Below are 25,948 nucleotides of genomic sequence, written 5' to 3' on the forward strand. Positions count from 1 at the left end.
TATATTCTCTTCGTGCATTGGTAAGATGGACTTGACCCTCAACCTCAAAGTTGCTTTGTGATGTGTCAAATCAAGTAAACGATGGGTCAGAAGCTATTTTCATACAACTTTTGAAATTGTTTAACGAAACTTTTAATCAAATGCAAATAGGCAAATCTGTGAGGCATCTCTCCTAGGCATTTTATTGTGGAGAGTCCTTTTGCCTCTTCAAGGTCTTCACGCCAATCGTAATAGTAGAAATCATTTTCCACAAATTCAATTTCAGTAAGATGTGGCATAATTACTATTATTTTTTACCACCAATATGTAGAGAAAGAGAAATTCATTTTTTTATTTTGTCTCTTGTGATTTTTCTCTCTAGAAAATTAAATCCCGAGAATGTTGGAGCTCTTTCAGAACACTTTGACCCTAAATAACGACAATAAGGAGAGGATACAAAGTTAGAGCCCAAGTGTCTTGGAGTTGCTCTTATAATGCATCATAGTTAATAGTTTAAAAAATCCAAAATCTCTAATGAAAAAGATAAAAGGCTATTGTCAGATTGTAGCCTTTATTTCTCGACGAATCGTTGCTGTTGGATGAGCCACGCCATCCATTTACGTGTAAAGAAAACATTGACACACAGTGAAGAATAGTGGATTGTACCTCCAGAAGACCTCCCCATTTGATCACCTAAACAAGAGAAATATCAACGTAGCTTATCTACACTGCAACTGCAGAAAACCCGTGCCCCCCATAAACATATAACGAACGAAAACGACCATTGCAGCTAGTTTAGTAATTTTGAAAACTCACGAGGGTTATTTTAGTAAATTGATTATTCTGATTCGATTCAAAAAGCTCAACAAGCTATTCGCAGTATCTCAGTAATGGCGGCAGCAGAGATCGCAGTTTCAGAAGAAGTCTCGAAACCCTCCTCGATCGAAAACATGAACAACGACAACGAAAACGAAGCTCAATCTCTCTCATTTTCATCGTATCTAGGCCTCAGCTTTGCAATTTTTTTAGGGTTTCTCCCTAGATCTTCAATCTCCTTAGTCTCCTCTCTCCAATCTAGAAACAGAGAACTCTCTCTGAAGCTAATCCAGGCGGAAGAACAGCTGAGACAGATGAGATCTCGAAGAAAAGAAGACTCGAAAGCGAACGCTAGAGTTGTAGAGATATTTGCGAGTCATAGAAATGGATGGCAACACGAGGAGAGGAAGCTTTTGCAGCAGATCGACGCTTCAGATGAAGAAATCGCGCGTTTGAGGGAGAAAATTGAGGTGTTGGAGAAAACTGAAGAGGAATTGAGGGAATGTGTGGAGAAGTTGCAGAGAGAGGTTGATGAGAGAGAAGAGATGATTAATTTCATGTCGAGGCAGGCTACAGGAGAAGAAGATGAAGATTTCACTGTTAGATCAGTTGAAAAGCTCGAAGTGAAGAAGGAATCTGAGGTTGGAGATGGATTCTATGGTTCTCAGATGGGAGGAGGTTATGGTAGGTGTGTTGATGTGGAGAATGGTGAGTTCGTCGATCGTTGTGTGGATTACTCGAGATTTGGTCAATTTAGGGTTTCGGAGGGTTTAGATGCGATTTCAGAGGAGTCTTTCGTAGAAAGAGATGGAGATGAAGTTGAAATGGCTGGTTTATATGGATCACAGGATGCTTTTAATCAGGATTTTGTGACTTCTGCTTCGAAGGTTTGGGCGGAGAGAGCTAATGGATGGCAGGTTTGATTCTTTTCTTCTTCACTTTGAGCTTCAATGGATTTCTTTAGTTGTAGTTTTTGATTTGCAGAAGAAAGATAATAAACGAATACTGCGGTTCATATTGTTACTCTTGTTGAACAGAATTTCAATCTGTTTTAGGGGTCTTTCTCCATGGAAGACGAACCATAATTTTTAATTGAGAGTTTTGATACCAAGTCAAAGGGGAGAGGTGATCTTAATGAAGGAACAAATGTAAAAAAAAAAAAAAAAAAATTACTAACCAACCATTATTATTTTCAGTTATCTTCAATTTTTGGAAACTTATAAAGTTCTCCCCTCAAGCCCTGATCAATAAACCTACAAAATCCCTCAAATTGTATCTGAAGAAAATCCGAAAACTACAATGTTTCGTTCCGGTATCGGTCGAAACCAATATGTACCGGCCGATACATTCCACTACGATACTGTATTTTGAGCCATTGTTCTTAGTTTGTGTGTCTGATACTCTGAATCCTTACATATTATTAGTTTTTCTTTATTCATGTTCCATTGTCCCTCATTATTTATGACTGCAACAACTTAAGTGTAGAAACTAATGGGGTACTCTAGATAGGATGCGTAAGCACTCAAAAACACAAATGAGTATAATGTCTATGTTTTCTTAATCATACATTCAATCGTTTTTGTCAAACTGCAATCCTTGATTCAACTAGAGTGTTTACGCCCTCAAAATCTCATGATCCCCTATAGTCAACAAATGTTGTTATACTTATAAATGAGAGCCCAGTACATCTGTTGTAAGTTGAAACCATCAATGACATGTGGGATAGTTGACGAGTTTGAGTACAGCAAAAAATTCAGAGGCAAGATCAAAGGTTTCTGTGTTGGCTTCTTTAGTGGTTGCCTGGTTGGCAGATCATGACCTTAATTTGGAAATAAAAGATTCTTTGGCTTTTGATACTGTTTGCTGGAAAACATTTTTGCTCACAGAAATCTGGAATGCACCAATCACATATACCCACGTGTATTGAATGGCATTCCTAATTTACAAAAGTACCCTTGTTAGTTACAAAACTACCCTTGTATGCTTGATGTGGCAAGCACTGTGAGCAAAAAATGTCCCTCCTTTGCTGTGTGTTGGGGGATGTGGAAGGAAAGGAACAATTGGGCTTTTTAATGGTCCAAGTAACACTTTGTAGGATGTTATCATTTCCTTTTATTTATTTATTTATTTTTTAGTGTAAAATCTTCAAGGAATTTAAGGGTGTTATTTTTGAAGAATTCTTGTTTAGGTGAGAGCTTGTTTGTCAGGATGAGTAGTTACTACTTTCTTTTCCTTCTTGTTTGTTGTGCTGTTTTTTGTGTTTGGTTTCTGTTCTAGGTAGGTATTCTCAACCTCCTCGTTTTATTATCTCTCTCTCTTTTTTTTTTTTTTTAAAGGTTTTCTTTATAAAATTTATCTATCAAAAAATGTAATTATTTTTCCCAAAATTTTGGATAAATAAAAATGAAAGGAGGATATTTTTAATGGAAATTTGATGATTTTTATAATGTCAATATTTAGAATATCAATTTTCAGTAAACCAGGAATGATTCTTTAATGGTTTAAGTGTATAAGTGAATTATTTGCCCAGGTTCAAAAATTCTAGAAGAATCTGGAATATTTGAATGAGCTGCTCGTGATAAGCTTTTTCCAAAAAATTAAAAGATTCTCTTATAATTGGTTATAATGGTTTTCCTTATCAATAAGATTCCCTAACCTAGTAACATGCATATGGCATGTGTACAAATGGTTCGACAGCCACTTCCATGGGTCCTAGGAGGCTCCCTAAGGGACGCCAATCTGACCTAATTACCATTGATGTATTTAAACAGAGTTGGCCGGGCCCATTTCCTACTTTATGTGTCCAACCATGTGAATGATGTCTCCACATCTTGTCTGGAATGCTAAACTTTATCTATCTTTATAATTGTTGTTTAACTTGGTAATTCATTGAGTACTGATGAAATTGCTATCGATTAGTAATCTTTGGATTCATAAGGTCCTGATTTATGTTATTTTTCTATGTCTTCTGTTGCAGGATATACGATATGATTCTCTTGAGTCAACGTATCAAATGAAGCATTTTGTAGCAAGGTGATTTGAACAACCCGTATACATAATCGCCCTAAAATTTAATTGACAATTAATATATAAAAAAATTGTTTTTTGGTTCAGAAGGGAATCCCCTTGGAAGGTAGATGGTGAATCAACTGGAGTTCCCTCTAAGTTGAAATTACTTGAGCAGGAATTACTGAATTTGGAAAGAGTGGATAAGGGTGACTTGTCGAAGGTCCCATCATTGATGAGGAAGCAAGCAAAGAGATACCAAGCTCTTGCAGGGAAGATTGATGATCTATGCAGAAGAATGGTAAGCCATGTTAGTCTTTGTTATTATTTTTTATATGATTTTTTTTCTTTCTATTTCCTTGAAGCCCGAAATATATTCAGTCATTAGTGTTTTGGAGATTTAACAACATACATAAATGTTACAAGAATGATATTAATAGGGGGACATCTTAAAGACAATTTCTGTCATTTAGATTTCCTATTAAGAGGTATCAAAGTGTTAGTAATTCAATTCGTACAAACTATATCGTGAAAACTTAAAGTGTGATCATCTGTCACCAAAAAAAAAAAAAGGTTTACTAAGAACTACTAGGTTCTCAAAACTACCATTTTAGGGCTACACTTCGGTTTGTGTGATGGATGCTGAAGTTCTATTTCCTTTTATCTCATTTTTATCCCATTTTGCATATGGCGTTCTAATTGGAGTGGATTTGCACTTATTTGTATAGTTTTTCTTATAGCTGAACTTCAGTTTATGTAATTTTCATCAAGATACAATCTTGAGGTGTATGTGGGATTAAACTTGATCTTGAATGCTGATTAATTGCCGTTATTATTTACTTTTTTGTTTTTTTTCTTCTCGTTGTGAGCCCATTCTCTTTGACGTCAAAATGGCAAACATTGTTCTTAATTTTGTTTATTCACTTTTTCTTTTTCTTCTAGCAAGCAAGTGACCCTTGTGAGCAGACTCTAAGCCCAGAGTTCCGAACCCAACGACAAACAGAGTTCTTACTTGAAGCATTCCGTCTTCAGCAACGAGCAATTGAGATTGGACAAAAGCTAACAGCATTGCAAACCGAAACAACAAAGAGCCATTTCCACGATGAGCTCGGGAGTCATGCAAAACTAACGACAAGGCGGTCATTGGACTCCATTAGAAACAACTTCAAAGAAATCCAAAGGAATTTAGAGATTTGGTTGGCCAGAATTATGGGCGATCTTGAAGGAAATCTGTCTAGAGACGGTGCTTCACGTGTAAGGGATTATTATATATCTAGATATCCTTTTGTTCGTTAAATCTTTTAATCGTTAATCCTAACCAATGCTCCAAATACTGGTTCTCTCTTTGGGTGCCTTAATCCAAGCCCATGGGGTCGTCAATGAATTGGATTCAAAACCGATTGGGGGTCCATATGGGACCACTTATTGGATGGATGGGTCCGGATTCGGATCAGATTCGGTTCTTATTGGTTCTCAAATATTTATCCAAGTATATATCCAATGAAATTCAATTTGTGATATTAAACATAAATGTATATCATGTATCCACTAATGAAAATATATAATATAACGTATATATTGGGTTTGAAAGCCAAAGGCGATACTCCAACAATAATCGCATTGGGTCCTTGTTGGAACCCAAATCATTGATCAGGACTTGAAGTTATCAGATCAGGACCAATCAGATTTTGGGCTGATCTGTTCCATTGATAGCTATTATTATTATTATTATTTTTGGAAGTAAGGCATAAATAATTTTTTTGATTAATCTTCTATAGATGAGAATGGGTGAAGACCCGAGTTTTTGTAGGGCTGATGGGTCCACATGCAAGTCTGCAAAGAAGAAGAAAGTAGAGTTGTGATAAGTCAATCAGATCTGATAAAGAGTGGGACCCAATCTTTAGGTCATATTGTAAAGCACGTGGGACTCACATGTGCAGCAGTTACGAGAACAGTACTTGAGAGAGACCATCGTTGACGGTCGAGGTGGGGGGACCGTAATGGCTGGAGACATCGTTTTAAGAACTGTGCCTAAAACGTCCAAAAAACCAAACAGGACAATGGAAGATGTCACTGTCTATTACCTAAAAATATTGTTGTAGCGGTGCAAGAGTAAATCTAAGCTGCATCTTTATAAAACTAAAGTGGCCGTAGTAGTATTTTTCTGGCTCACTTATCTTATTTATTTATATATATAATATTTTAAATAAAATTTTGTCTTGTATGACTAAAAAGTTTTGGAATAGATTGATTTTTTTTTGTGAGAAATCATCGTCACAAAAAATCAATCAATTATGAAACTTCTAATTTTATGAAAAGTGATTACAAATTAACAGTAAAAATTGACGGTTCACGATTCTTTATGTTATAAGTTAGAGTTAAAAATTTTATAATTGAATATTTTTTGTGAGTATGATTTTCTCATCATAGATATCATTTTTACAAAAAATCAGATCATTATAAAATTTTTAACTTATATAAGATAAAATATTTTGTCTAGAATGTTGTCTAAGATTTTGTCAAAAGAACAGCACCCATAAATAAATGCCTAACTCCTCCATTTGAGTGGTTGCAAGATATGTGGCATTTTGGCATTTTTTTCAAAATTTAACTTAGGATCGTTATGAGATGAAAAAGAATTGGTTTTCTTGAAAAATTCAATTTATAGTGAAATTTCACGGGGAGCCATCTTGTTAGTATGGATCATTGTTTGAAAATTGTGATTTTTGGGGGTATAATTAAATATTTTCTATATAGGAATTTTTTTTTCTTGGGTGAATTCTTTTCTTTCTTGGTGGATAATTATTTCACACATATATAACACATCTTAGAAATTGATATTTTTTGTTTTTATGATTTAAAAAAAAAAAATATTCTTACTCTTAAAGTAAAAGCGAAGTTAAGTCTCTTTTCTTACTTTTTAAAGCCACGAGGAAATTCAACTTAAAAACATTATTGTTTAAGAAATAATTTTTTTACACACTCATAGAAAATCTTTTTTAATTTTTATGAATAAGTGAACTGATGAGGAAATTATTTTCCCATCCTAGTGGAGAAATCTTAAATGTTTTTCTTCCACCTGTTTCTCTTGTAAGGAATCCCTAACACAGGCGAGTCCATTGTGGTAGTTAACATGCACGTACTATTTACTACGTTTTTGGATGGGTTAGTGTTAAAAGCACCCCAATAATTATCAAACGCACCTACACCATGGTCAAATTGTCTTATATGAGTTAAAAGTTTTGGAATGGACTGATTTTTTAAAAGGATGATCTTTATGATGAGGAGATCATCCTAAAAAAATCCTATTCATTCAGAAATTTCTAATCCTATAAAAAATGATTTACAAAAAAAAAATAAAAAAAAAATGAATGATTTACGATTCTTCAACTTATTTTTGATAGAGTTAGAAGTGTCGGAATGAATTAATTTTTGATAGGGATGATATCCAAAGACAACAAAAATTGGATATAATATGACATGTCCTTAGTAATAATTGGGGTGCCTTTAACACTATCCTTCTGGATGCTAGAGTAAAGATGGAACATAAGCAAGGCACTCTTACACGAGCTGATAAACATTTAGCACGAAACGATTTTGTTAAATAAGCAATTGCTTTCACTGCAAAATAAAAATAAAAATAATTATAATTTTTTTTTTTTTTTTTGATTGCTAAAGAAAACTCATTATTTTATCTGGGAAACAATCAAAGGAAGCATAACATATGGGTTTAAATGATTTAAGCATTATTTTCTTAAAAAAAATAAAAATGTGATATAATAATGAATAAAGCTGAAGTGACCTCAAGATTATCTAAGTAGGTTTAAATTTAAAGCTATCATCAAAAAAGAAGAAACAAAATCATGGTTAAAAGAGAAGATGAAAAAGACAGAAAATTGGTGCTAAGAAAGATACGAGAAAACTGACAAATTTGATGCTAAATATATTATGGGTCGATCAAAAGAAATACAGTTACAACTGTAAACATATATTTACTTTGCATTTGTATCTTTTTATGAGGGAGAGAATAAAGCAATTTCATGTTACTTTAGACCATGACTTAAAAGCTTGAAAGTCAGGTCGGTATTAGGAGCATCGTGTCAAGGGCCTAGCATGCCTCACAAGTGTGGAATAGGATTTGTCTACGTAGGGGAAACTAAGATCCTTATAAATTTTAAAAATTCTTGTGTGAGCGATGGTGGAGGATGATTTTTTTTTCTTTGCCTTTATCATCTATTGCAATAGCACATAAATTCTTATAAATTTTAAAAATTCTTGTGTGAGCGACAGTGGATGAGGATTTTTTTTTCTTTGCCTTTATCATCTATTGCAATAGCACATAAATCCTTATAAAGTTTAAAAATTCTTGCGGGGGCAAGGTCCCCCCATTAAATCCTCCCCTGGCGCCTCATTGCATTTTGTCTACAAGACTATCAATGGGTTGGGTCAGGCCATAAATCAGTGCCAGTAAGGCCTAAAAGTCCTAGTCTAACGCTATGTTTAGATTGAGAGAAATAGAGAGAAGAGAAGAGAAGAGACATGAGTTTCTCTTCATTTCTCTTGTTTGGATTGTTAAGTGGGGAGAGAAGAGAAAAGGAGAGAAATTGAGAGAAACCCTTTTAATATATTTTATAATTCCAACACTGTCCCTAGATCTCTTTTAAGATATTTTAAAATTTCAAAGTTGTCCCAAGTGTCAAAGCCCATGAGCCTAACTCATCCTCATAAAATCGGTTTACAAGGAAAGGGTTGCCCCCGCTTTATACATTGCACCTCCCAATAGTACCTAGATGATGTGGGACTATTCTGACCCCCCCATCAATGCCAAGGCTGGAGACACTCAGCTCCCCCCTCCACGTAGGCTGGAGATACTAACCCAACCCATTCCTAAGATCACCCGCTTTAATACTATTTTAAAGCCCATGGGCTTAACACATCCTCTCAAAATTGACTTGCAAGGAGAGGGTTACCCCGCTTTACACATTGCACCTCCCAATAGTACCTAGGTGATGTGGGATTATTTTAACACCAAGTTCTCTCCTGTCAATCCAAACATGGTGGAGAGATATTAAGTTTCTCTTCTCTTTTCGTAATGAGTTTTTCTTCTCTCCATTTCTCTCAATCAAAACATTGTCTAAGTATGACCTGTCTAATGATCAAACTGAGTGGAATAAAAATATACTTATGTCCAAACCTACACTGGAAGTTTTCAGGCCTTTTTACGAGCTAAATCGAGCCAGGGGACGGTTCATGGGACAAACTTGTAACAAAATCTATGATAATAATTTTGTCTTATATGGGTTAGAAATTTCAAAATGACCTAATTTTTTGGTGAGGATGGTCTCCTGGCCATAGTGACCATCCTCACCAAAAATCAGCTCATTCAGAAACTTCTAACCCCATTAGAAATGATTTACAAAAAAATTGACGATTCACAATTCTTCAACTTGTAAATTGGGGTTAGAAGTTTCGAAGTGGGCTAATTTTTAGTGAGGATGATCTCTTCACCATAGATATCATCCTCACCAAAATTCAGTCCATTCCAAAACTGCTAACCCTTTCAAAAGTGGTTTACAAAAAACCATTGTCATAGATTTTGTCACAATCATTGTCCCATGAACCCCTCACATTTATATATATATACATGGACAACGTTCGGTAGTCAAAATGGGAGCCACAGTTTTGTCCTACATGGGCTAAAAGTTTTGGAATGAACTTATTTTTTGCGAGGATGATCCATATGGTGAAAGATCATCCTCATAAAAAATCAGCTCATTTCGAAACCCTTAACCCCATCAAAAGTTGTTTACAAATTAATGATAAAAATTGATGGCCCATGATTCTTCAACTTATAAATTGGGGTTATATATATATATATATATATATATAAAGGGAAATGTTCAACACCCAACATTTTGCCTAACATTTTACCCAATATGTTTTGTCATACATGGGTTAGAAGTTTTGGAATGAGCTGATTTTTGGTGAGGATGATTTCTTCGATGAGGAAATCATCCTCACTAAAAATTAGCCCATTTCAAAACTTCTAACCCCATGTTTACAAGCTGAAAAATTGTGGACCGTCCAATTTTTGTAAACCATTTGTGATGGGGTCAGAAGTTTTGGAATGGGCTGATTTTTGGTGAGGATGATCTCCTCACCATAGAGATCATCTTCACCAAAAATCAACCTATTCCAAAACTTCTAACCCATGTAGGACAAAACATGTTGGGTGCCGAACGGGACCCATATATATTTATATATTAAGATGATCCCTTCATCATAGAGATCATCCTCAAAAAATCGACCCATTCCCAAAATTTTATCCCATGAGTCGTGATAATCTGACTCCCCAAGTGGCATACTCAAAAGACTCTCCTGACATGGTGTGTGCTAGAACCATAGATCTTCTTTCTAGGGAAACACATCTGTGTTGATTATTTTATACATTCAAATCTCAACACGATTATTATTTTGTCCCAATAGAATAAATCAAAACACGTATCTCAAATAATTATTCATGACAAAAATCTAGTTCAAGTTATCATTACTTACTTTGTACCATCGTTAAACCTTTAATCCAATATTTTTCAAGATGCTCCATTTAATCTCATCTTTCTTTGTGCTTTGCGAAATCTCAATCGGATTGGTATTTTCTTCTAAACTCACTTTCTCCCTTATCTCTAGTTGAATTGACTGAGTTTTTTGTGATTGATAGATATCACTTTCTTTATCTCAACGTTCCGTGTTCTTTCAAAAACTCTAATATGGGATTAGCTAATCCCTTTTATAGATGAAGGTTGAAGAACTAGATTAATTCTTTTATTATATTTCTTATCTATCAAGGTCTTCTACTAATTCCTTAAAGAATATAATTCTAATGATAGTAGATTTCCATTTAAAATTAATATCTATCATTTTATAAAATCCACGTGCAATTTAGAAACTAAAATCGTGGAGGCCAATGAAACCAAAACGTTACATAGATTCTAACAATCTACATACGGGGGGAGTCAGAAAATCATTACTCTTATCCCATGTAGAACAAAACACTTTGTCTAGGAGTTTGGCTATTAAACCCCAACCCATGTAACATACTACAAATAAAACTATACTATATTGTGTGAGGCTGGGCCACCTGACATGACTCCCAGGCCCAAACCCGAGCCCAACCTTGAAACATGAATCAGGCTTAGCTAGGGTCCAATAAATAAAAGGGCCTAGTATTACTATCTGAACCAGATCGATGTCTGGCTGGACCAAAACCCAACCCATTGACAGTCCTAAGCGCATGGTTGGTAGCTACTAAGTTAATTACCACAATCTAGCTTAAGTCAACCTTCCAACATCAAAGCCGATGCGATGGTAATCTCGTCCTTAGTTGCCGAATCTAATGGAGGTTTCAATCCGACGGATCAACCGTAATTGGCAGGTAAAACGAGGCCTCGACGGAGATGATGGATGGGAACTCCTACTCTGACTATAGTTGCGATCTCTAAGCGGGATTTTCAGTCATCTATCCCTTTTCTTTCCCTTAAGTCAACCTTTCGAATGAATCACAAGGAGTTCTCCAACTCTCTATAAGGTTCACACTACAGGGAACACAGTTTTGTTTTAAGTAACTCGTGGAAGCTTGAAGAGAATGTGATCCGAGACCGAGATGACTCATCCAATTCATCTCGGTATCATCCACCAACAGACGGATAGACAAATCATCTCAAACCCGGTGTTTCTCAAAAGTCAATCTCATTGTTGAATGAATACAATGGCTCCAAGTTTATTGATGGAAGCCGACGTGATCATTCATTTAGAATCCCAATATACAAAAGAATCTTTGACTGAAAAAATCTAGAAATAGTAGACGAATACATATAACTGATTCCTTTACTTCTTATTAAAAATAAGAATGTTAGATTATACCTCCCAACTTGAGCTTCATAACAATTTTTTCTAAGTATTTAGTCAACAAGGAGTTCTAGGTGAAAAGGAGATCAAAATCCTTCTTTAATTAAGGATCTCAAACCAATGAGGTCTTTCATTGATTCTGGGCATTTTATTATATGTAAAACATGCATCTCCAAGACCGTTATAATGCCGTTATCAAGCGTTAGCTATAATTTATAACTAGTTGATTCCATTATTAATAAACTATATGGGGAAGTGTGGGTCTTAAAATAACGGTATAATTGGCTGTTGCAAGTGTACTAGTCCTGCCGCCACTATAACCAGGCCCAAACATGGTTTCAAATCTTGAAGTCTTGTCTCCTTCCTGGATGAGACCGAGTTGTCATAGACGAGTCATCTTGTTTCGAACTATTTAATTCAATTTATAATATATATCTATATATTTCTTATAGTGGGTATCCCCACCCTTCAGTTAGACTAATCCCACGATCACACACACTGCCCCCTCAGAAAGTCCTACGTGCAACTGGTTGAGTCGAGGGTCAACCGGACCCTAGAGAGGTTTCAAACACTTGACCTATCCATCCTGAGGAGCTTATCAAGGTTTGACTTGCCATTGGGCCAACTCTTGGGATTAATTCAATTTATAAATATTTATTGATATATTTATATAAATTATTATATATTTTTATATAAAAAATAAGGTAGATCAAGTGTTTCCTTGGGGTCACTCTCCAAAGTCTGGTTAACCCTTGACTCAACCATTTGCAGGTAGGACTTTCCGAGGGGGTGGTGCGTGTGACCGTAGGATTAGTCTCATCCGAAGGGTGGGGATAAAAAAATATTTGTATTGTCACCGAGATGACTAGGGCAAATTATCTCAATCTCGGAAGAGATTTGAAGCCATGGGCCTAAACTATACGAACAACGTGGGTGACACAAGACTTGTTTGAATGAGCTTCTACAGAGCCAAATGGAATTAAGTACCCATTTGAGTTTGGATTTGGGTATGGGTTTGGGTTTGCTTTTGAAACATTTTTCGCACTTGTTGAAGACCACATTTCAAAAATTGAAATTTGACAGGAAAATACATGGTAAGTGCCGAAGCCCAAAATTATCGAATTGGGTCTAATCAATATTTGGGTACAATTCAATTTATTAACAGCCATTATTATGGACCACATGGAGGAACTTTCCCTCAATCCGGCACCTCAAGATACACAACCCTTCCCATCCTTCAAATTCCCTATCATAGGACATTTGTGTGGTATTTGTCAAAAAAGTTTCGAGACCTAAATTGGTTTCATAATTCATTATTGGATCGACTAGTTGCACACACTAGTGGTTTGTGGCACTCAACATTAAAAAAAAAAAAAAAACCTCATTTTTAACCTACTAATTGCACTTCACTATGGTAATCTTATGATTTAGAGGCTTATTCATCTTCCCATGGCTTCTTTTATGTTCATACTCTATTTTTTTTATGATTGATTTTGCTCATGTTCTCATTGGCACCAATTAGAGGTATTGGTTTTCTAATCAATATTTAGATTTTGTTTAGAAATTTATAAAAGCCTATACTTCAATCTTATCTCTTGGAATTCGATGATCACTGATCAGCTTGAAGTGTCAACATAAATTCCAACAAGTTCTTAAGCCTCACAATGTCTCTTTAAAATCGTCAAAACCCACCCTCCCTAATTTATCAATCCGGGTATATGGTGCTTAGAAGATGTAGAAAACAAGTGCAATCTTTTTATATTATTTTTGGAGTGTAATCATCCAGATGGAGTGCAAAGGAGAATTTTTAAGCAATGGAGTGCAATTAATGGGTGGTGTGCAACTAGTCGGTCCCTTAATTTTTAGCCGAAATCACTTAGAAAATCAAAGTAATGCAATAGCTCTACTTAAATAGAAAATCTTTAACTTACTTTCATTGTCAATGCATCTTTATTCCTCATCTTCTAACTCTCTAAAGACAGAAAATCACCCCTTCCGACGTAGCTCAACTTTAGATTTAGAGCTCAAAATATTCTCATTTCGTTGATTGACGAATTAATAAACTACTTCTCCTAGTTATATATCCCATTCACGAAATTAACTGTCAATGATCAGATGGTGGTAATAAGTTCTTAGGTTTTTAACTCACACAAGAGTGCACTTTTTTATTATTGGGCTTAGACCCATAGCATGTCAAGGTTAGATGATATCCCGAGATCAAGATTGGACAATCCTCGAGATTCAAATCATACAAATCTTGAACAAACTGCCTTTAGAAGAGATTAATTAATATTGAGGGTTTCTTTAGTGAATCCATGTTTGCACTTTGCAGAGCCAGCTGCCGAACTCCTTATATTTCATGTAAGGAGACCAATTGAGTCTCATATTTTGCTTTTAAATTAGGAGGGAAGATGACTCATTTTGGAAATAATTTCTTTGAACATAATGGAAATAATATTAGCAGTTTTAATCTTTTTTATCATTAATTTAATATATTAGGAGCAATATCTCGGACATTAACTAAATGAATATGGGTACTAATCCAAAAATCATGTTTTTAACGAAAGCTAATGAAAATTCTAAGGATGTGATTCGATAGTATATACATTGTGTCAAGGAAATTTAGGCTATGTTTGGTAACACTTCTGAAGTTTGGAGTCTGGAAACTAGAAATTATACTTCAGAAGTTTTGTCCAACATCCCCCATTGTTGATTCAAAACTCCTGAATTTCGATTTTGAAGTCTAAAATCTAAAACGAAACAATCAGAAATAAAGCTCTTGAAGCCTGAATTTTAAAGGCGGATCACCTCCATTCAAACTTTAAAAGTGTTACCAAACACACACTTATTGTCCTCACTTCTAAAGATAAGCAGATGACGAATAGCAATGTCCAACCTTCTTCCATAAGTTTGGTCCTACAAGACCATTAGCATCCTTTGTGCATTGCTTACAACTCCACAATGGACTTTTTATCTTATCCTTACACCAAAGAAACAGGTAAATCAGATCTATCAAATAGATCGTTAAGTGATTCATTTACCATCCTTCCTTAAAAAATACTATAATGGTTTCATTGCTTTATATATTTATCTTGTTTGTGATTTAGCAATCTCAAAATTTCTATGATCCGATCAAATGAGGAAAAAATGGTCCTTTTTTACGAACTCTTAATAACATAAATATTTGAAAGAGACTTCTAGTTGTGAGATCAAATTGGAAATAATTTTTGTCTCATATTATTCTCTTGATGCACATACAATCATGCAGAGTGACACAGAGATTATAGAAATTGTGTACCTTTGTTTTTAATAATGCCACCCATTTTTATTGTACCGAAGCGAATGTAATTGCACCATCTCTTCTTTGGGACTATCCAACTTTGGACCGTAGGCCCTCTGAGTGGCCAATGAGGGGCCTTGAACTCAAGACCTCTCCTTTTTTGGAGGGAAGCCCAAGCCACTCAGCCCAACACTCATTGGTTGATCCAATTCAAATTGTTATTAGATAAGTTTCCAATCAAGATTTCTAATATCCAATAAAGATCTGATCCACCCCATCATATCTGATGAGTTAATTTATCGAATAAGAATATAATTGGATCAATATTAGATCTAGATATATCTGATCCAAACCCTGTCATTGCATATCCCTAGAATCCTCACAAAAAAAAAAACAAAAAACAAAACAAAACAAACATTAGCTCATCCCTAAGTCGACCCCACGGACATGAGTGACTTTACATGTCAACCTTCCGTGAATCCCTGGATTCGGGCCCATTTATAATTAATAAATATGATTAGGTGATTGCTTAGGCATGTTGCATTCTTTTATCTTTTTAAATAAAGTCACTAAGAGTATCTTTAGAATTGATTATTTGTTGATGATATCATCTCATTTAAATTTATGTATACTATGGGCCCAATGGTATCGAATACCAAATACCGAATATCCCACATGATTGGTCCAAAATTGCAGCACACCCAAAGATCTTACCATTATCGAAGTAAATAAAACTTGGAACTAACGCTCCGGTGCTCTTGTTTGACCTATGTTAGTTGGTTCATCAGTTTTCTTGGTTTGAATTTGGGTTCATGATTTGTGATTTGTTACTCTAAAAAAATCAAATTTGTAAGGCTACGAGAGAATTTGTTTGTTGGTTCACTAGTTGGATATGTTTGCACATATATGTAAGAATAATGATTTTCAAATGAACCCAACCCAAGTAACACCCGACGCCTACCCTACTAGGAAATCATGTCACCTTATGGATGATAAAGAGAGAAGTCTTTTCCTTACTAATTTAGTAAAATTTTCAGCCTTACTAAAGGTCTAAAGGTCATTTTGCTCAACTGGATTACCACATCAGCCATCTAACCCCACATCCCTCTAAGTTTCTTCGAAAAATTCAAATAAAATAAAATTTAAAAACAATTTCTTTCAAACTTGACCCAAGTTTTTGAAAATGGACAGCTATTGAACTTTCACATAACTCTCAAACTTAAAATTGAAATTCAATTGTGAAAAATAATTAATTTTGAATTTTTTTTTAAAAATTTATAGAATTTTATCCTCTACAACCCCGAAACACCTGATCGTATTTTTGGATGCCACAAGGTGAGCTCAAGGACCCTTAGTGAGGATGATAAATAGTTGGCTACAAGATAGCAACATCATCATAAAACAATTAGAAGGGTATTTTCGGTATAAATTGTTGGCTGTATTACAGAAAACCCTCTGAACGGCTACTTTTCTTATTAAAGTAGTGGAAGTAGCAAAAGGTCATTTTCTTGATTAACGTCATTCATGTCTCCACCCCTCCAGGTATCTAATCTTCCTTACAAAGTTCTCTCTCTTAAAGCATAAGACAATATTTCCCCAATAAACAATCCAGACAGCTTTACTGGAGCGGCAAAGTATTCTTGCCACGTGGAGGAATAATGTTGCCTATGTGGACATCTCTCATCTCCTACCTACCAAGTATTTGAGTGGACTCGATTGAAAATTGCCACATGTTTTGCCGATGTCGCCAAAGCCAATCTTTTAGTCCGTCAATGCCATCTCATCTAGGCTTGGCAATAATCTGAAATATATCTGATGATCAAAACAATCCAATCCAAAAAATATAAAATTTCGGATCGGATTCGAATTGAAATCTTAGATCCAAAACAATTTTGGATCAGATTCGAATGTATCTCAATCTGTTTTGAAAAAAAGTTAATCTGAACATATTTTAATAATTTTTTTATTATTCTTAATTTTATATAAATACATATAGATAATAATAATAATAATAATAATAATAATAATAAAAGAGTTGTGATAATCTGCAACCCCATGTGACACACTCAATCGACTCTCCTGACTTGACAAGCTCGGGAACTGTAGATCTATATGCCTTGGGATACACTTTTTTATGGGGAAGTGCGGTTTTGTATCCCAATGCATACAGATCTACGATTTTCGAACTTATCATGTCAGGAGAGTCGATTGAGTGTGACACATGGGTAGTCAAATTATCCTGATTCTTAAACAAGTTAAGTCTTTTTTGTTTCCCTCAATATTTTTAGTTGGAAAATAGATTTTTTTAAATTTTAAATGATTTTATATTTTTTGAATATTGATAATTTGAAAATAAGGCATCTGTTCGGTTGAATTGGTTTCGGATTAAGGATGAAATGAAACGGATCGGACTCAGTTCACATAATCGGACTCAGTTCACATAATCGGATCGCAAACATGTTTAAAATTTTCATTGCCAGCCCTAATCTTATCTGTCACGTGTATTGAATAATGTGCCTACGTGGACATCTCTTATCTCCATCCTACCAAGAATACATTCATCGCCACATGGCAGTGCGGTATTGGTTAAAAATTACAATGTATGATTTGCTGATGTGGCAAACACAATCTCTTCAGCTTGCCACGTGTATAGAATCCCTCGCCACTGCAGTGAAGAAGATATATTTCACTTACTTTTCGACCGTTGAAAAGTCGAATTACCGTTGAAGAAGTTTTTAGACTTCTGAAATTTAAGATTTTACCACAAAAGACAACTATAAGTTTTCAGGAATCTGAAGAACACCAATTCTCAGATTCCATAACTTCATAGTTTTGTTCACACCAAACTCATTAATTTAATAAATAAATAAACAAAGTATATTTTAAGACTTTTCCTAATCAATAATCATCTCTGTAGTGGGTTTAGATCGTGAAAGAGTTCTGTTTAGAGGTTTTTTGTTTAGGTAGAATTTAAACAAAAGCTTACAAAGAGCTTAGATTCTTGTTAGTCAAAGAGAAAAAAAAATGTGGGATTTAGTTTGTTCTGTTTAGATTGTTCTAAGAAACTAGTCTGATCGCATTCGAGTTTGCATTGATCGATTTTTATTGGGCAATCAATCTCACTTGAATCTTGACAAGAATTGAATTACGGGTGGGAGTCGTAACTCGTAAGCAATATTCAAAATTTTTTTTTTTTTTTAATATTTGGGTTCCAAATATTTAGAATATGATCCGAGATGGAAACGGGAAAAGCATAGCGGCTGATAATTCTTTGATAGAACTCAAAGGTGATCTTCAAACTTCGAATTCTTTACGGTCTCCGACAGTACAGAGGATTGACGCGGAGAAGAATATAATGGAGATGGAAGGAAGGGGTTATTCGGACTTCTATAGGAATTCAAGCGAAGAGATTTTTTTGAAAACGATGATGGAAAATTCGATTGGGATGCCAGCACCAACTATGGAGATGTTGGGGTTTAAGAATATTTCGCAGAGCTGTCGTGCAGATAGCGAGGAACTTTTCAATAGTTGGCTCACCAATGGAGAGGCAAGATGTTTACATATCCTTCTGATTTACGCCGATTTTAATCCGTGATGTTGGAGTCGAAGATTTAAATGGAGAAAGGCATTAGAGTCTAAAATTCATCAATTTATTTATTCATTAAATATATATATATATATTGATATTGTAGTTAAACATGATAGGATTTAATGATCTTAGAGATATAGTTCTTTGTTTAGTTTAACATGATAGGATGTTATATGGGTTTGAGCCAATCTTAGTAATTTGTTTGATCATAGCTAGAAGAATAGTCATCAGATCAAAGTTTGATGGAGTTGAGTCTCTTTATTATGTTTCTTCAGGGTAATTACTTAATTATCACTGTGGGATGGGAATCTAAGATGCTTTTGTGGAGTTCATAATTTGAATTTACAGTTTTTTTCTGATGGTTGGTTGTTTGATGAATTCATTTCAGATTAATGGCCATAATTCAACAAACATGGCACATCGAACTCGACAAGCATCTCGAAGGTTGTTTTTGAATACCTCTCGTTCATTATTTTGTATCAATAATTCATGTTGCACACCATTTTGTGTCAATGTAGTGTTAATTAAGGATGCTAAAAGAAACAACTATTTTTGGTTAAATTGATCTAGAGACACTTGTCATGGACCTAGCCCCTTGTAACCAAGTGCCCCTGTGGCCCTCAGGCCAATCTCCTTGATGTGTCCCACGGAGTTAACCCAACTTGACTAAGGTACACACACACACAACTTTTGTCAAACTCGCACAACTTTTGTCAAACTCTTGGAAGCTTGAGTAAATAAAGCGTCCAAGAGTTTAGCACGCGTGTGTGAGTGTGTGCCCAAGTGAGTTGAGGTAACTCCTAGGCACTTGGGAGAAGGCTGACTTATATCTTGGGGATTAGCTTGAGTGCCACACAGACGCTATTTGACGAGTGGCTAGGTCCATGACACAGTGTTCACTAAAGCTTCAGCTTTGGAGATCATGTCGCACTACCTTTTGGAGCTTGAAAAGGTAAAATGTGTTCGGAAAGACCATCCCAGCAGTGTCAAAGCCAGAAAATATACAAATAAATACTCTAAACTTCTATTGTGAGCCAAGAAGCAAGCTTTAGTCGCTTTGGGGTCCAAAATTAAGTTATTGGAAGTTAGGAGCTTTGTTACATACGATGGTTACTACAAGCATGTTTCCTAAATTCTCATGCTTCCTTTCGGAGTTGTGTTATATTTATTCTATCTCTATATTTTTTGGATCAGAAATCCATTTTCAGCAATCTTCTTCAAAAAATCTGCGTGGTTTTCTTTTGTGAAATTCTAATCATAGTACGATAAATGCAGGATCTCTACTGAACTTGCTGCTTTGTCTAGTCAGCAACATGGGGTTACATTTCAAAAAAAAAGTAGCAACGATGTTTTACTAGCACAAAACTCGTCCATGGCTGATCAACACTCAAGTGACCACAATCAACGCTCACTCAGGTAACTAGTGCCGCTTTTTAATGATAAGTCTAGTAATAAAGAACTTGGCCCATCTTTTTGATGACAAGTCTAGTATTTGACCATAATAGATATTGATGCTACCTTGATCATAGATATCTACTCATCTTTAAGTGCTACATTTGTCTCATCGAATCCAAGTACGGATCATCATCATCGAAGCCTTTTTAGCCCGAATATTGGGGTGGCTAAACAAATTTGGCTCCTCCATTCAATTGTGTCCAAACCCATGTCTTCTATTATTGAAAGTGTGTTCATATCTGCTTTTACAATCTCAATGCATGTTCTTTGGGCCTTCTTTTGCTTTTTTAGAATTTTCAATTTGAATATTCCTTCTAAAGTTCAAGCAAATACTTGCTTTGGAGTAACGGTATTCCATAAAGAACCCTCATTATCCTTGACCCACATTTGGGGATAAAGGAATTTGTTGTTTTTTGAAATATTTATGTACTTTATATAGCTTCTGATGGATTATTCCAAGTGTAATACTGTTGTTTAGTGTTTGAATATATCCATTCTGATTTATTCTTCTTCGTTTCGATGGTGATTACTTCAACTTCTACTTTTGATAGGAATGCCGTGGAAAAAGGAATGCAAGCTAGTAATCTATATTTGGCCAAGGTTAGACTATTTTCAGCTTTTTGTACATCAACTTTACTAGGACAAAGAAATGATATTCTTATATGGTATAGTAATCTAATACTTCACCCCTGTATGCAGGCATGGTTTCATAGTTCTCAACCCATGACAAGAAGCCGATCATCTGAATTACGGTATCAACCTTTTCATACAAAATGTTAATAAATAAAAAACCACGAACACATGCTTAATACATGGGACTTTCCATTAAAGATGTTTACTGATTTTAGTCATAATTTTGAGTGGAAGTCTAGTTTTACACGACGACACGAAATGATGATACTTCCATATTGCAGGAAAAGGTATGTAGCCATGCAAAGCTTTCAAACATCAATCGGTATGGAAGCCACACAAGATCCATCAGGACATGGTATCAATAGAATGAAACAAGATTTCGTAATGACAAGTAATTTCGGTGAGGTTTCAATGGGCGAAATGCCCAACCAATTGGAGACATTCATGTCTCCATCAAACTCATCCACTTCTCCTTTTAGTACTCCAACGACTACAGTAGATGCGGTTTCCTCTGTTGTTAGCATGTTGAAGGGTACACTAGAACGAAAGAAGCTCGGTAACCATATTGAGAAAGAAAATATCGAAAATAGTTCATTTGGGTTCTATGGTGCTCAAGAACTTCAACCCAATATGAATTTGGATCAAGGATTAGTGAATCACAGTCTTGAGTTCCCGGGAACTTTTCAAGATATATCCCCTGTCCAAGTGAACGATTCGGTAACTTTACAAACAGTTAATGGGTCCGTAGAAATAGATTTAGATGGTTTTGTAGGTCCGACGAACCCAATCCATATGTGTACCGTTTCTCAAGAACCATCGCAAAGTGAATCATCCGCAGCTGCACCGGTGCTCTCAACTGGTTTTGAAGTATGTGATGGTCCCACCAACTCGAGTCAGACCCCATCTGTTTGTGAGAGCTCAAGGAAACAAGTTCGAAGTGGGAGCTTGGAATATGGGTCTAAAGCCAAAGGTTTGTATTTTACACTATATTAGTTTATGAGATGAAATTTTAATAATTAGTATGTAAACATGGAGACGACGTTTGAATTAACGGACGATATAGGTTTAGATAGAACTTAGTGAACGAATGAGATCTCTTAGCTGACCCCATATAGTTAGGATAAGGTTTTGATGATGAATCGTGCTTTCAAACATTTGTCAACTTTTATAATTTATTTTTATCTATAACCAACCATTCTTGTTGTTGCAATACAGAATTCAGAGAGAGGATATTTGAAAATAATTTAAAAGATAATTGTAAGGTATGTTCTATCAAATATTGAAATTTAAGATCATGAGCCCAGTTCTTATCGTATGAACTTTGAAGTATTTCACTTTTGGCATTTTAAACAGAAAGGAAGCCTTATTCGGATGGGATCCGTGACTTCAGGGGGTTCAGGTTATCATTATTGCCTTATATAGCTGAGCAGTATGACCATTTGGTTTCAACTATTTCATGAATTTGATTGTGAAAGAAATTTCTTGCCACTTGTAGCATACTTATGTGGATACATTGATTTAAGATTTTTTTATCTTAAATTGATAAAATAGCTCCTATTAAAAAAAGCTTTTAGTTGTATGGTTTAATTGATTAATAGTTCTTGAATCTTTTCTAGTTCTAAGAAGTTTTAAAGAAAGAACAAAAGGGTTTCTAATGATTCCCCACAAAGTTGAACTTTAAACATAGAAAATCTTTTTTTTCCCCTTGTTTAAGCATTGATATAGCAATTGCATAGTCTTGTATCATTCTCTAATTAATGAAAGTAAAATGCAGTGGACAAGGGTGATCCAACAAAGAAACGGAGGGTGGAGCGTTCACGCAAGTAAGTACTTTCGCAACTTGAAAAGGGTATTTAGTTTTTCATATTTGAAAAGGGTTATTTGAAATGGGATTTTAAGGAATCTTTATTTTTCTCCCCTAAAATCACTAGGAGAGAAAAGTGGGAAAAAAAAGAAGCTAATACATGGGGGATTTCAGATCATTTAGAATGTTTCATTGGAACATTCTGATTTCTGCCGAGATTGTAACAAACATTAAATGTTTCAGGAATATTTGGATTGTCTAGGAATGTTTCAGTCGAAACCGTTTTGGTTTTCTTCCCAACCAAAACGTTACCTTGGAAGGATTTTTTGCACTTGTAGCTAAAAACATTTCGTTGACTATTATTTAGCTAACATATACCATTTTATTCGATATTGTGGTTGCTACTTGTATAAAACCTCCCCTTGACAATGAACACTATATAATTTCGATTCTCAAGTTAGTAATGAAATGTGGTTAGGTGAAAACTTGACTTAAATTTGGTAAATTGATGTCTAGAGCATTGCGATCGGATTCTTATTGAATTTTGTTGCTTGTTTAGAATGGCCGAGGCAAAGGAAAGAAATCTGACACCAGCGGTTCCATCAGATATGCAATCCATTCTGAAGCGTTGTGAAAATCTTGAGAAGGAAGTTCGATCGCTCAAGCTTAACTTGTCTTTCATGAATAGGTAAGTAGTGCCAAGAAATTATGTCAACTAAACAAAGAACTTGACACTACTACAATTAGTGACAACTCTACTACATATGAATCTAAGTTTATGTGAAAAAATTTCAGGAAAGATTCCGAACAGACTAAGCAGATAGAAGAGCTTCAGAAGAAGAACGAGGAATTAGTGGATGAAAAAGAACGTTTGTTAGAAGAGATCGAAAGGATCATTTCGGAATCTGGCAAGATGTGAGACCACATTTTGTTTGGACATTCTTGCATGTGGTCTTGACCACCTTAGACACACACACACACACACACACAAAGGTGAGTACCCGTTCACCATAACTGGGAAGCTTTTGGAACGTCACCCCAAGAATGTTCCTATGATCCAGGCTGACTAGTGTGAGGAAATCTCCACCATGAAACCAACCCCCCCTCATGTACCAATATATTTTGCGTAGCATACTTATTATTATATATAATTTGCATAGATATACGTGCGAGATATGCTATTGTTCCGCAATATATACATATATATTCACTGTAGCCTAAAATGGGCATTCTCCCATTTTTTGTTAGTTTTAAGAGGTAAACAAGGCTAGCAAAGTGTGGTATTGGTGCTAACAGGATGATCTACCATTCCAAGTTCCAAAACCAACTAGTAAATGGTGGCAATGTAAAAATGTGTGAATGAGACATTGAACTTATGCATATTTCATTTGTTTTGGGAGTGAATCAACATATCTAGTTCAGTTAGTATGCTTGGATTTGGGTGTCTGTGTGTGTTTAAGTTTCTTTTATTTCCTCGTACTGATTTGGTAGGTATTCTCGACAACATTTGATCTTCTTTTCATTTTTTGCTTAATGAAAGCTCTTATATCTATTTTATAAAAAAATGACAATCTTAGCAGCATCACTACAAGAACCTATCAGTTCATGTTGACCAATATATGTTTTTCACGACAATGCAATCTATAAGCTATATAAGAGGTGTGGAAGTGTGAAAAAAAAAAAAAAAAGGATTTTCGTGGTTTGGCAATGTGCCTACCGTCCACGGAACAGAACAAGAGCAGTCACTATTTTCTCATTAATGTTACAGCCCTAAATATCTCTATTTATATAACCGAGAGTTAGCAAAACATGAATACTCCCCAAAACAGAAACACCCAAAAAATAGGGATCCCCACAGCTCCGTGTAACGTAACAAAATACAAGACATTTACACAACATAGTGATGGGTTCTTGTTGTAACGTGCCAAGGCGCACATGAAGTTCGTGGCATCTGGGATGTGTGTGATGTATGCGTAGAAGTGTGGGGTATGAAATGAAGAAGACTAGACGGTTTTAGTGGTTCTTCAAGATGAAATTTGTTTTAATGAATGATCATAATTTCCAAAACCTTATCCCAAAGATTTGGGGTCGGCTAAATGGATTATATTTCTCCAAGTCATTTTGTCAAGAGCCACATCTTCTATTATTGAAAGAGTAATCGTATTTCTATCTCCATTATGGCTAAAAAAATATAGGAAAACTATAGTAATAAATCCCATAAAGTGAATGGCAAAAAAATATATCTATTCACGCTGTTTTCTGGGTCCTTGAAATTTAGTGAGCATTTATTTCAAACATATAACTCCGACTCTGAATTATCATAATCAGATTATAGCCCATATAATCAAGTTTGAATTTGGCAATTATTCGACGGTGGTTCGATTCAGTTAATTTGGATAGGTTCGTCCGAGTTCCCTAAAAAAATTCAAAATTTTTTGGGGATCATAAAATGATGTTTCTTTCCAAAAACCCAGTATGTTCATCCTTACTAATTTAATCATCAAGTCCCTTATTAGGAGAATTAAGGGAATTTTGGAAAAAAGTTACGACAAATTTTTGAAGAGAGTGAGAATTTTGTGACTATTACGAAAAACAACTAATACGCCCACCGTGGGGCTCGAACCCACGACCACAAGGTTAAGAGCCTTGCGCTCTACCAACTGAGCTAGACGGGCATCTCTATGTACGATTTTCTTAAAAAATAAATATATAGATATCGAAAATCAGTCCAATTGAAAAAGGCTCATGATTTCGGACTCGAAAATTTTTACGCGGTCAGTACTCGGCTGACATGGTAAAGACACGGAACCGTTGATCTTTTCCTTGTGTATCCCGAAAAAAAAGATCTATTGTTTGCCACATCAGCCACGTACAAACCGAGTGAAAATTTTCGAGTTGGAAAATTACGAGTCATCGATAAACTAGTGGTTTGCTTGAATCGAGTGGTTTGAAATCACTAGACCCAAATGGAAATGGAACCTATGATGGTTTCAGGTCCACCTTATTCTTGGAAGTTCTTTTAATCATTTCTTCCTTCCAAATGTTGATGAAACAACAAGGCTGTCGATGGGCCACGCCCATCGTAAACTGGGTTTAGATTGAGTTTTAGGCCCGTTTAAATGTGTACTATTGGGCTTGGGCCTTTAACTCAGGTGGTTGTAAGTGGGGCCATCAATTAATGTGTTTAGGTCTGGATTGGTTGAGCCCTAACTCGACCCTAAAGAGACGGGTAATAATTAAATGATATATTTTTTTTTATTCTAAAGTTTTGTCACAAGTTTATCATGAAAATTTGTTGGATTCAAATGACCAGGATTTATAGGGTATTTAAAATAAAATAAAAAATTGGATTAAATGTGTTCCAGGAAGAATATTGGATTCAATAAGATCTCGATCCATTAAGGAATTGGATCGGTTCAATTAGACCCATTGACAGCCCTATGCAATGATATTATAGGGAATTAAAAAAAAAAAATTGGAT

At 35.2% G+C, this 25,948-nt stretch overlaps 2 protein-coding genes and 1 non-coding gene across 5 annotated transcripts; 2 read left to right on the forward strand and 1 right to left on the reverse strand.

Moving 5' to 3' along the window:
* The first annotated feature begins 819 nt into the window (after window positions 1-819).
* On the forward strand, window positions 820-5,312 carry LOC147391671 (Ribonuclease P protein subunit P38-like protein). Of its 2 annotated transcripts, none has more exons than XM_086460011.1 (4): window positions 820-1,712; window positions 3,773-3,828; window positions 3,913-4,102; window positions 4,744-5,312. In XM_086460011.1, the coding sequence occupies exons 1-4, from the start codon at window positions 870-872 to the stop codon at window positions 5,095-5,097; spliced, it is 1,443 nt and encodes a 480-aa protein (XP_086316137.1). In that variant the 5' UTR covers window positions 820-869; the 3' UTR covers window positions 5,098-5,312. The 2 variants fall into 2 exon arrangements, with proteins under 2 accessions (XP_086316137.1, XP_086316136.1); XM_086460010.1 differs by having other exon boundaries at window positions 821-1,712; window positions 3,910-4,102.
* Window positions 5,313-17,847: 12,535 nt separating this feature from the next.
* Window positions 17,848-23,885, forward strand: LOC147391672 (protein CYCLOPS-like). Of its 2 annotated transcripts, XM_086457267.1 has the most exons (11): window positions 17,849-18,533; window positions 18,964-19,019; window positions 19,851-19,991; window positions 20,582-20,630; window positions 20,730-20,782; window positions 20,945-21,633; window positions 21,879-21,925; window positions 22,017-22,062; window positions 22,438-22,486; window positions 23,027-23,155; window positions 23,263-23,885. In XM_086457267.1, the coding sequence occupies exons 1-11, from the start codon at window positions 18,213-18,215 to the stop codon at window positions 23,384-23,386; spliced, it is 1,704 nt and encodes a 567-aa protein (XP_086313393.1). In that variant the 5' UTR covers window positions 17,849-18,212; the 3' UTR covers window positions 23,387-23,885. The 2 variants fall into 2 exon arrangements, with proteins under 2 accessions (XP_086313394.1, XP_086313393.1); XM_086457268.1 differs by lacking the exons at window positions 21,879-21,925; window positions 22,017-22,062 and having other exon boundaries at window positions 17,848-18,533.
* Window positions 23,886-25,069: 1,184 nt separating this feature from the next.
* On the reverse strand, window positions 25,070-25,142 carry TRNAK-CUU (transfer RNA lysine (anticodon CUU)). The gene has a single exon. It is a non-coding gene; the product is annotated as a tRNA-Lys (tRNA).
* Window positions 25,143-25,948: the final 806 nt, after the last annotated feature.

Source organism: Akebia trifoliata, chromosome 11, assembly GCF_017979445.1.
Source record: "Akebia trifoliata isolate Shusen 1 chromosome 11, ASM1797944v1, whole genome shotgun sequence".
Taxonomy (NCBI): Eukaryota; Viridiplantae; Streptophyta; class Magnoliopsida; order Ranunculales; family Lardizabalaceae; genus Akebia; species Akebia trifoliata.

What these genes read in the sequence shown, in the direction of transcription:
- LOC147391671 (XM_086460010.1), top strand. Translation starts at nt 870, where the DNA reads ATGGCGGCAGCAGAGATCGCAGTTTCAGAAGAAGTCTCGAAACCCTCC. An exon ending in AGAGAGCTAATGGATGGCAG is followed by an intron (nt 1,713 to 3,772) that starts GTTTGATTCTTT and finishes CTTCTGTTGCAG; the next exon opens with GATATACGATATGATTCTCT. An exon ending in ATGAAGCATTTTGTAGCAAG is followed by an intron (nt 3,829 to 3,909) that starts GTGATTTGAACA and finishes TTTTTGGTTCAG; the next exon opens with AAGGGAATCCCCTTGGAAGG.
- LOC147391672 (XM_086457267.1), top strand. Translation starts at nt 18,213, where the DNA reads ATGATCCGAGATGGAAACGGGAAAAGCATAGCGGCTGATAATTCTTTG. An exon ending in ATATGGGTCTAAAGCCAAAG is followed by an intron (nt 21,634 to 21,878) that starts GTTTGTATTTTA and finishes GTTGCAATACAG; the next exon opens with AATTCAGAGAGAGGATATTT. An exon ending in CGTGACTTCAGGGGGTTCAG is followed by an intron (nt 22,063 to 22,437) that starts GTTATCATTATT and finishes AGTAAAATGCAG; the next exon opens with TGGACAAGGGTGATCCAACA.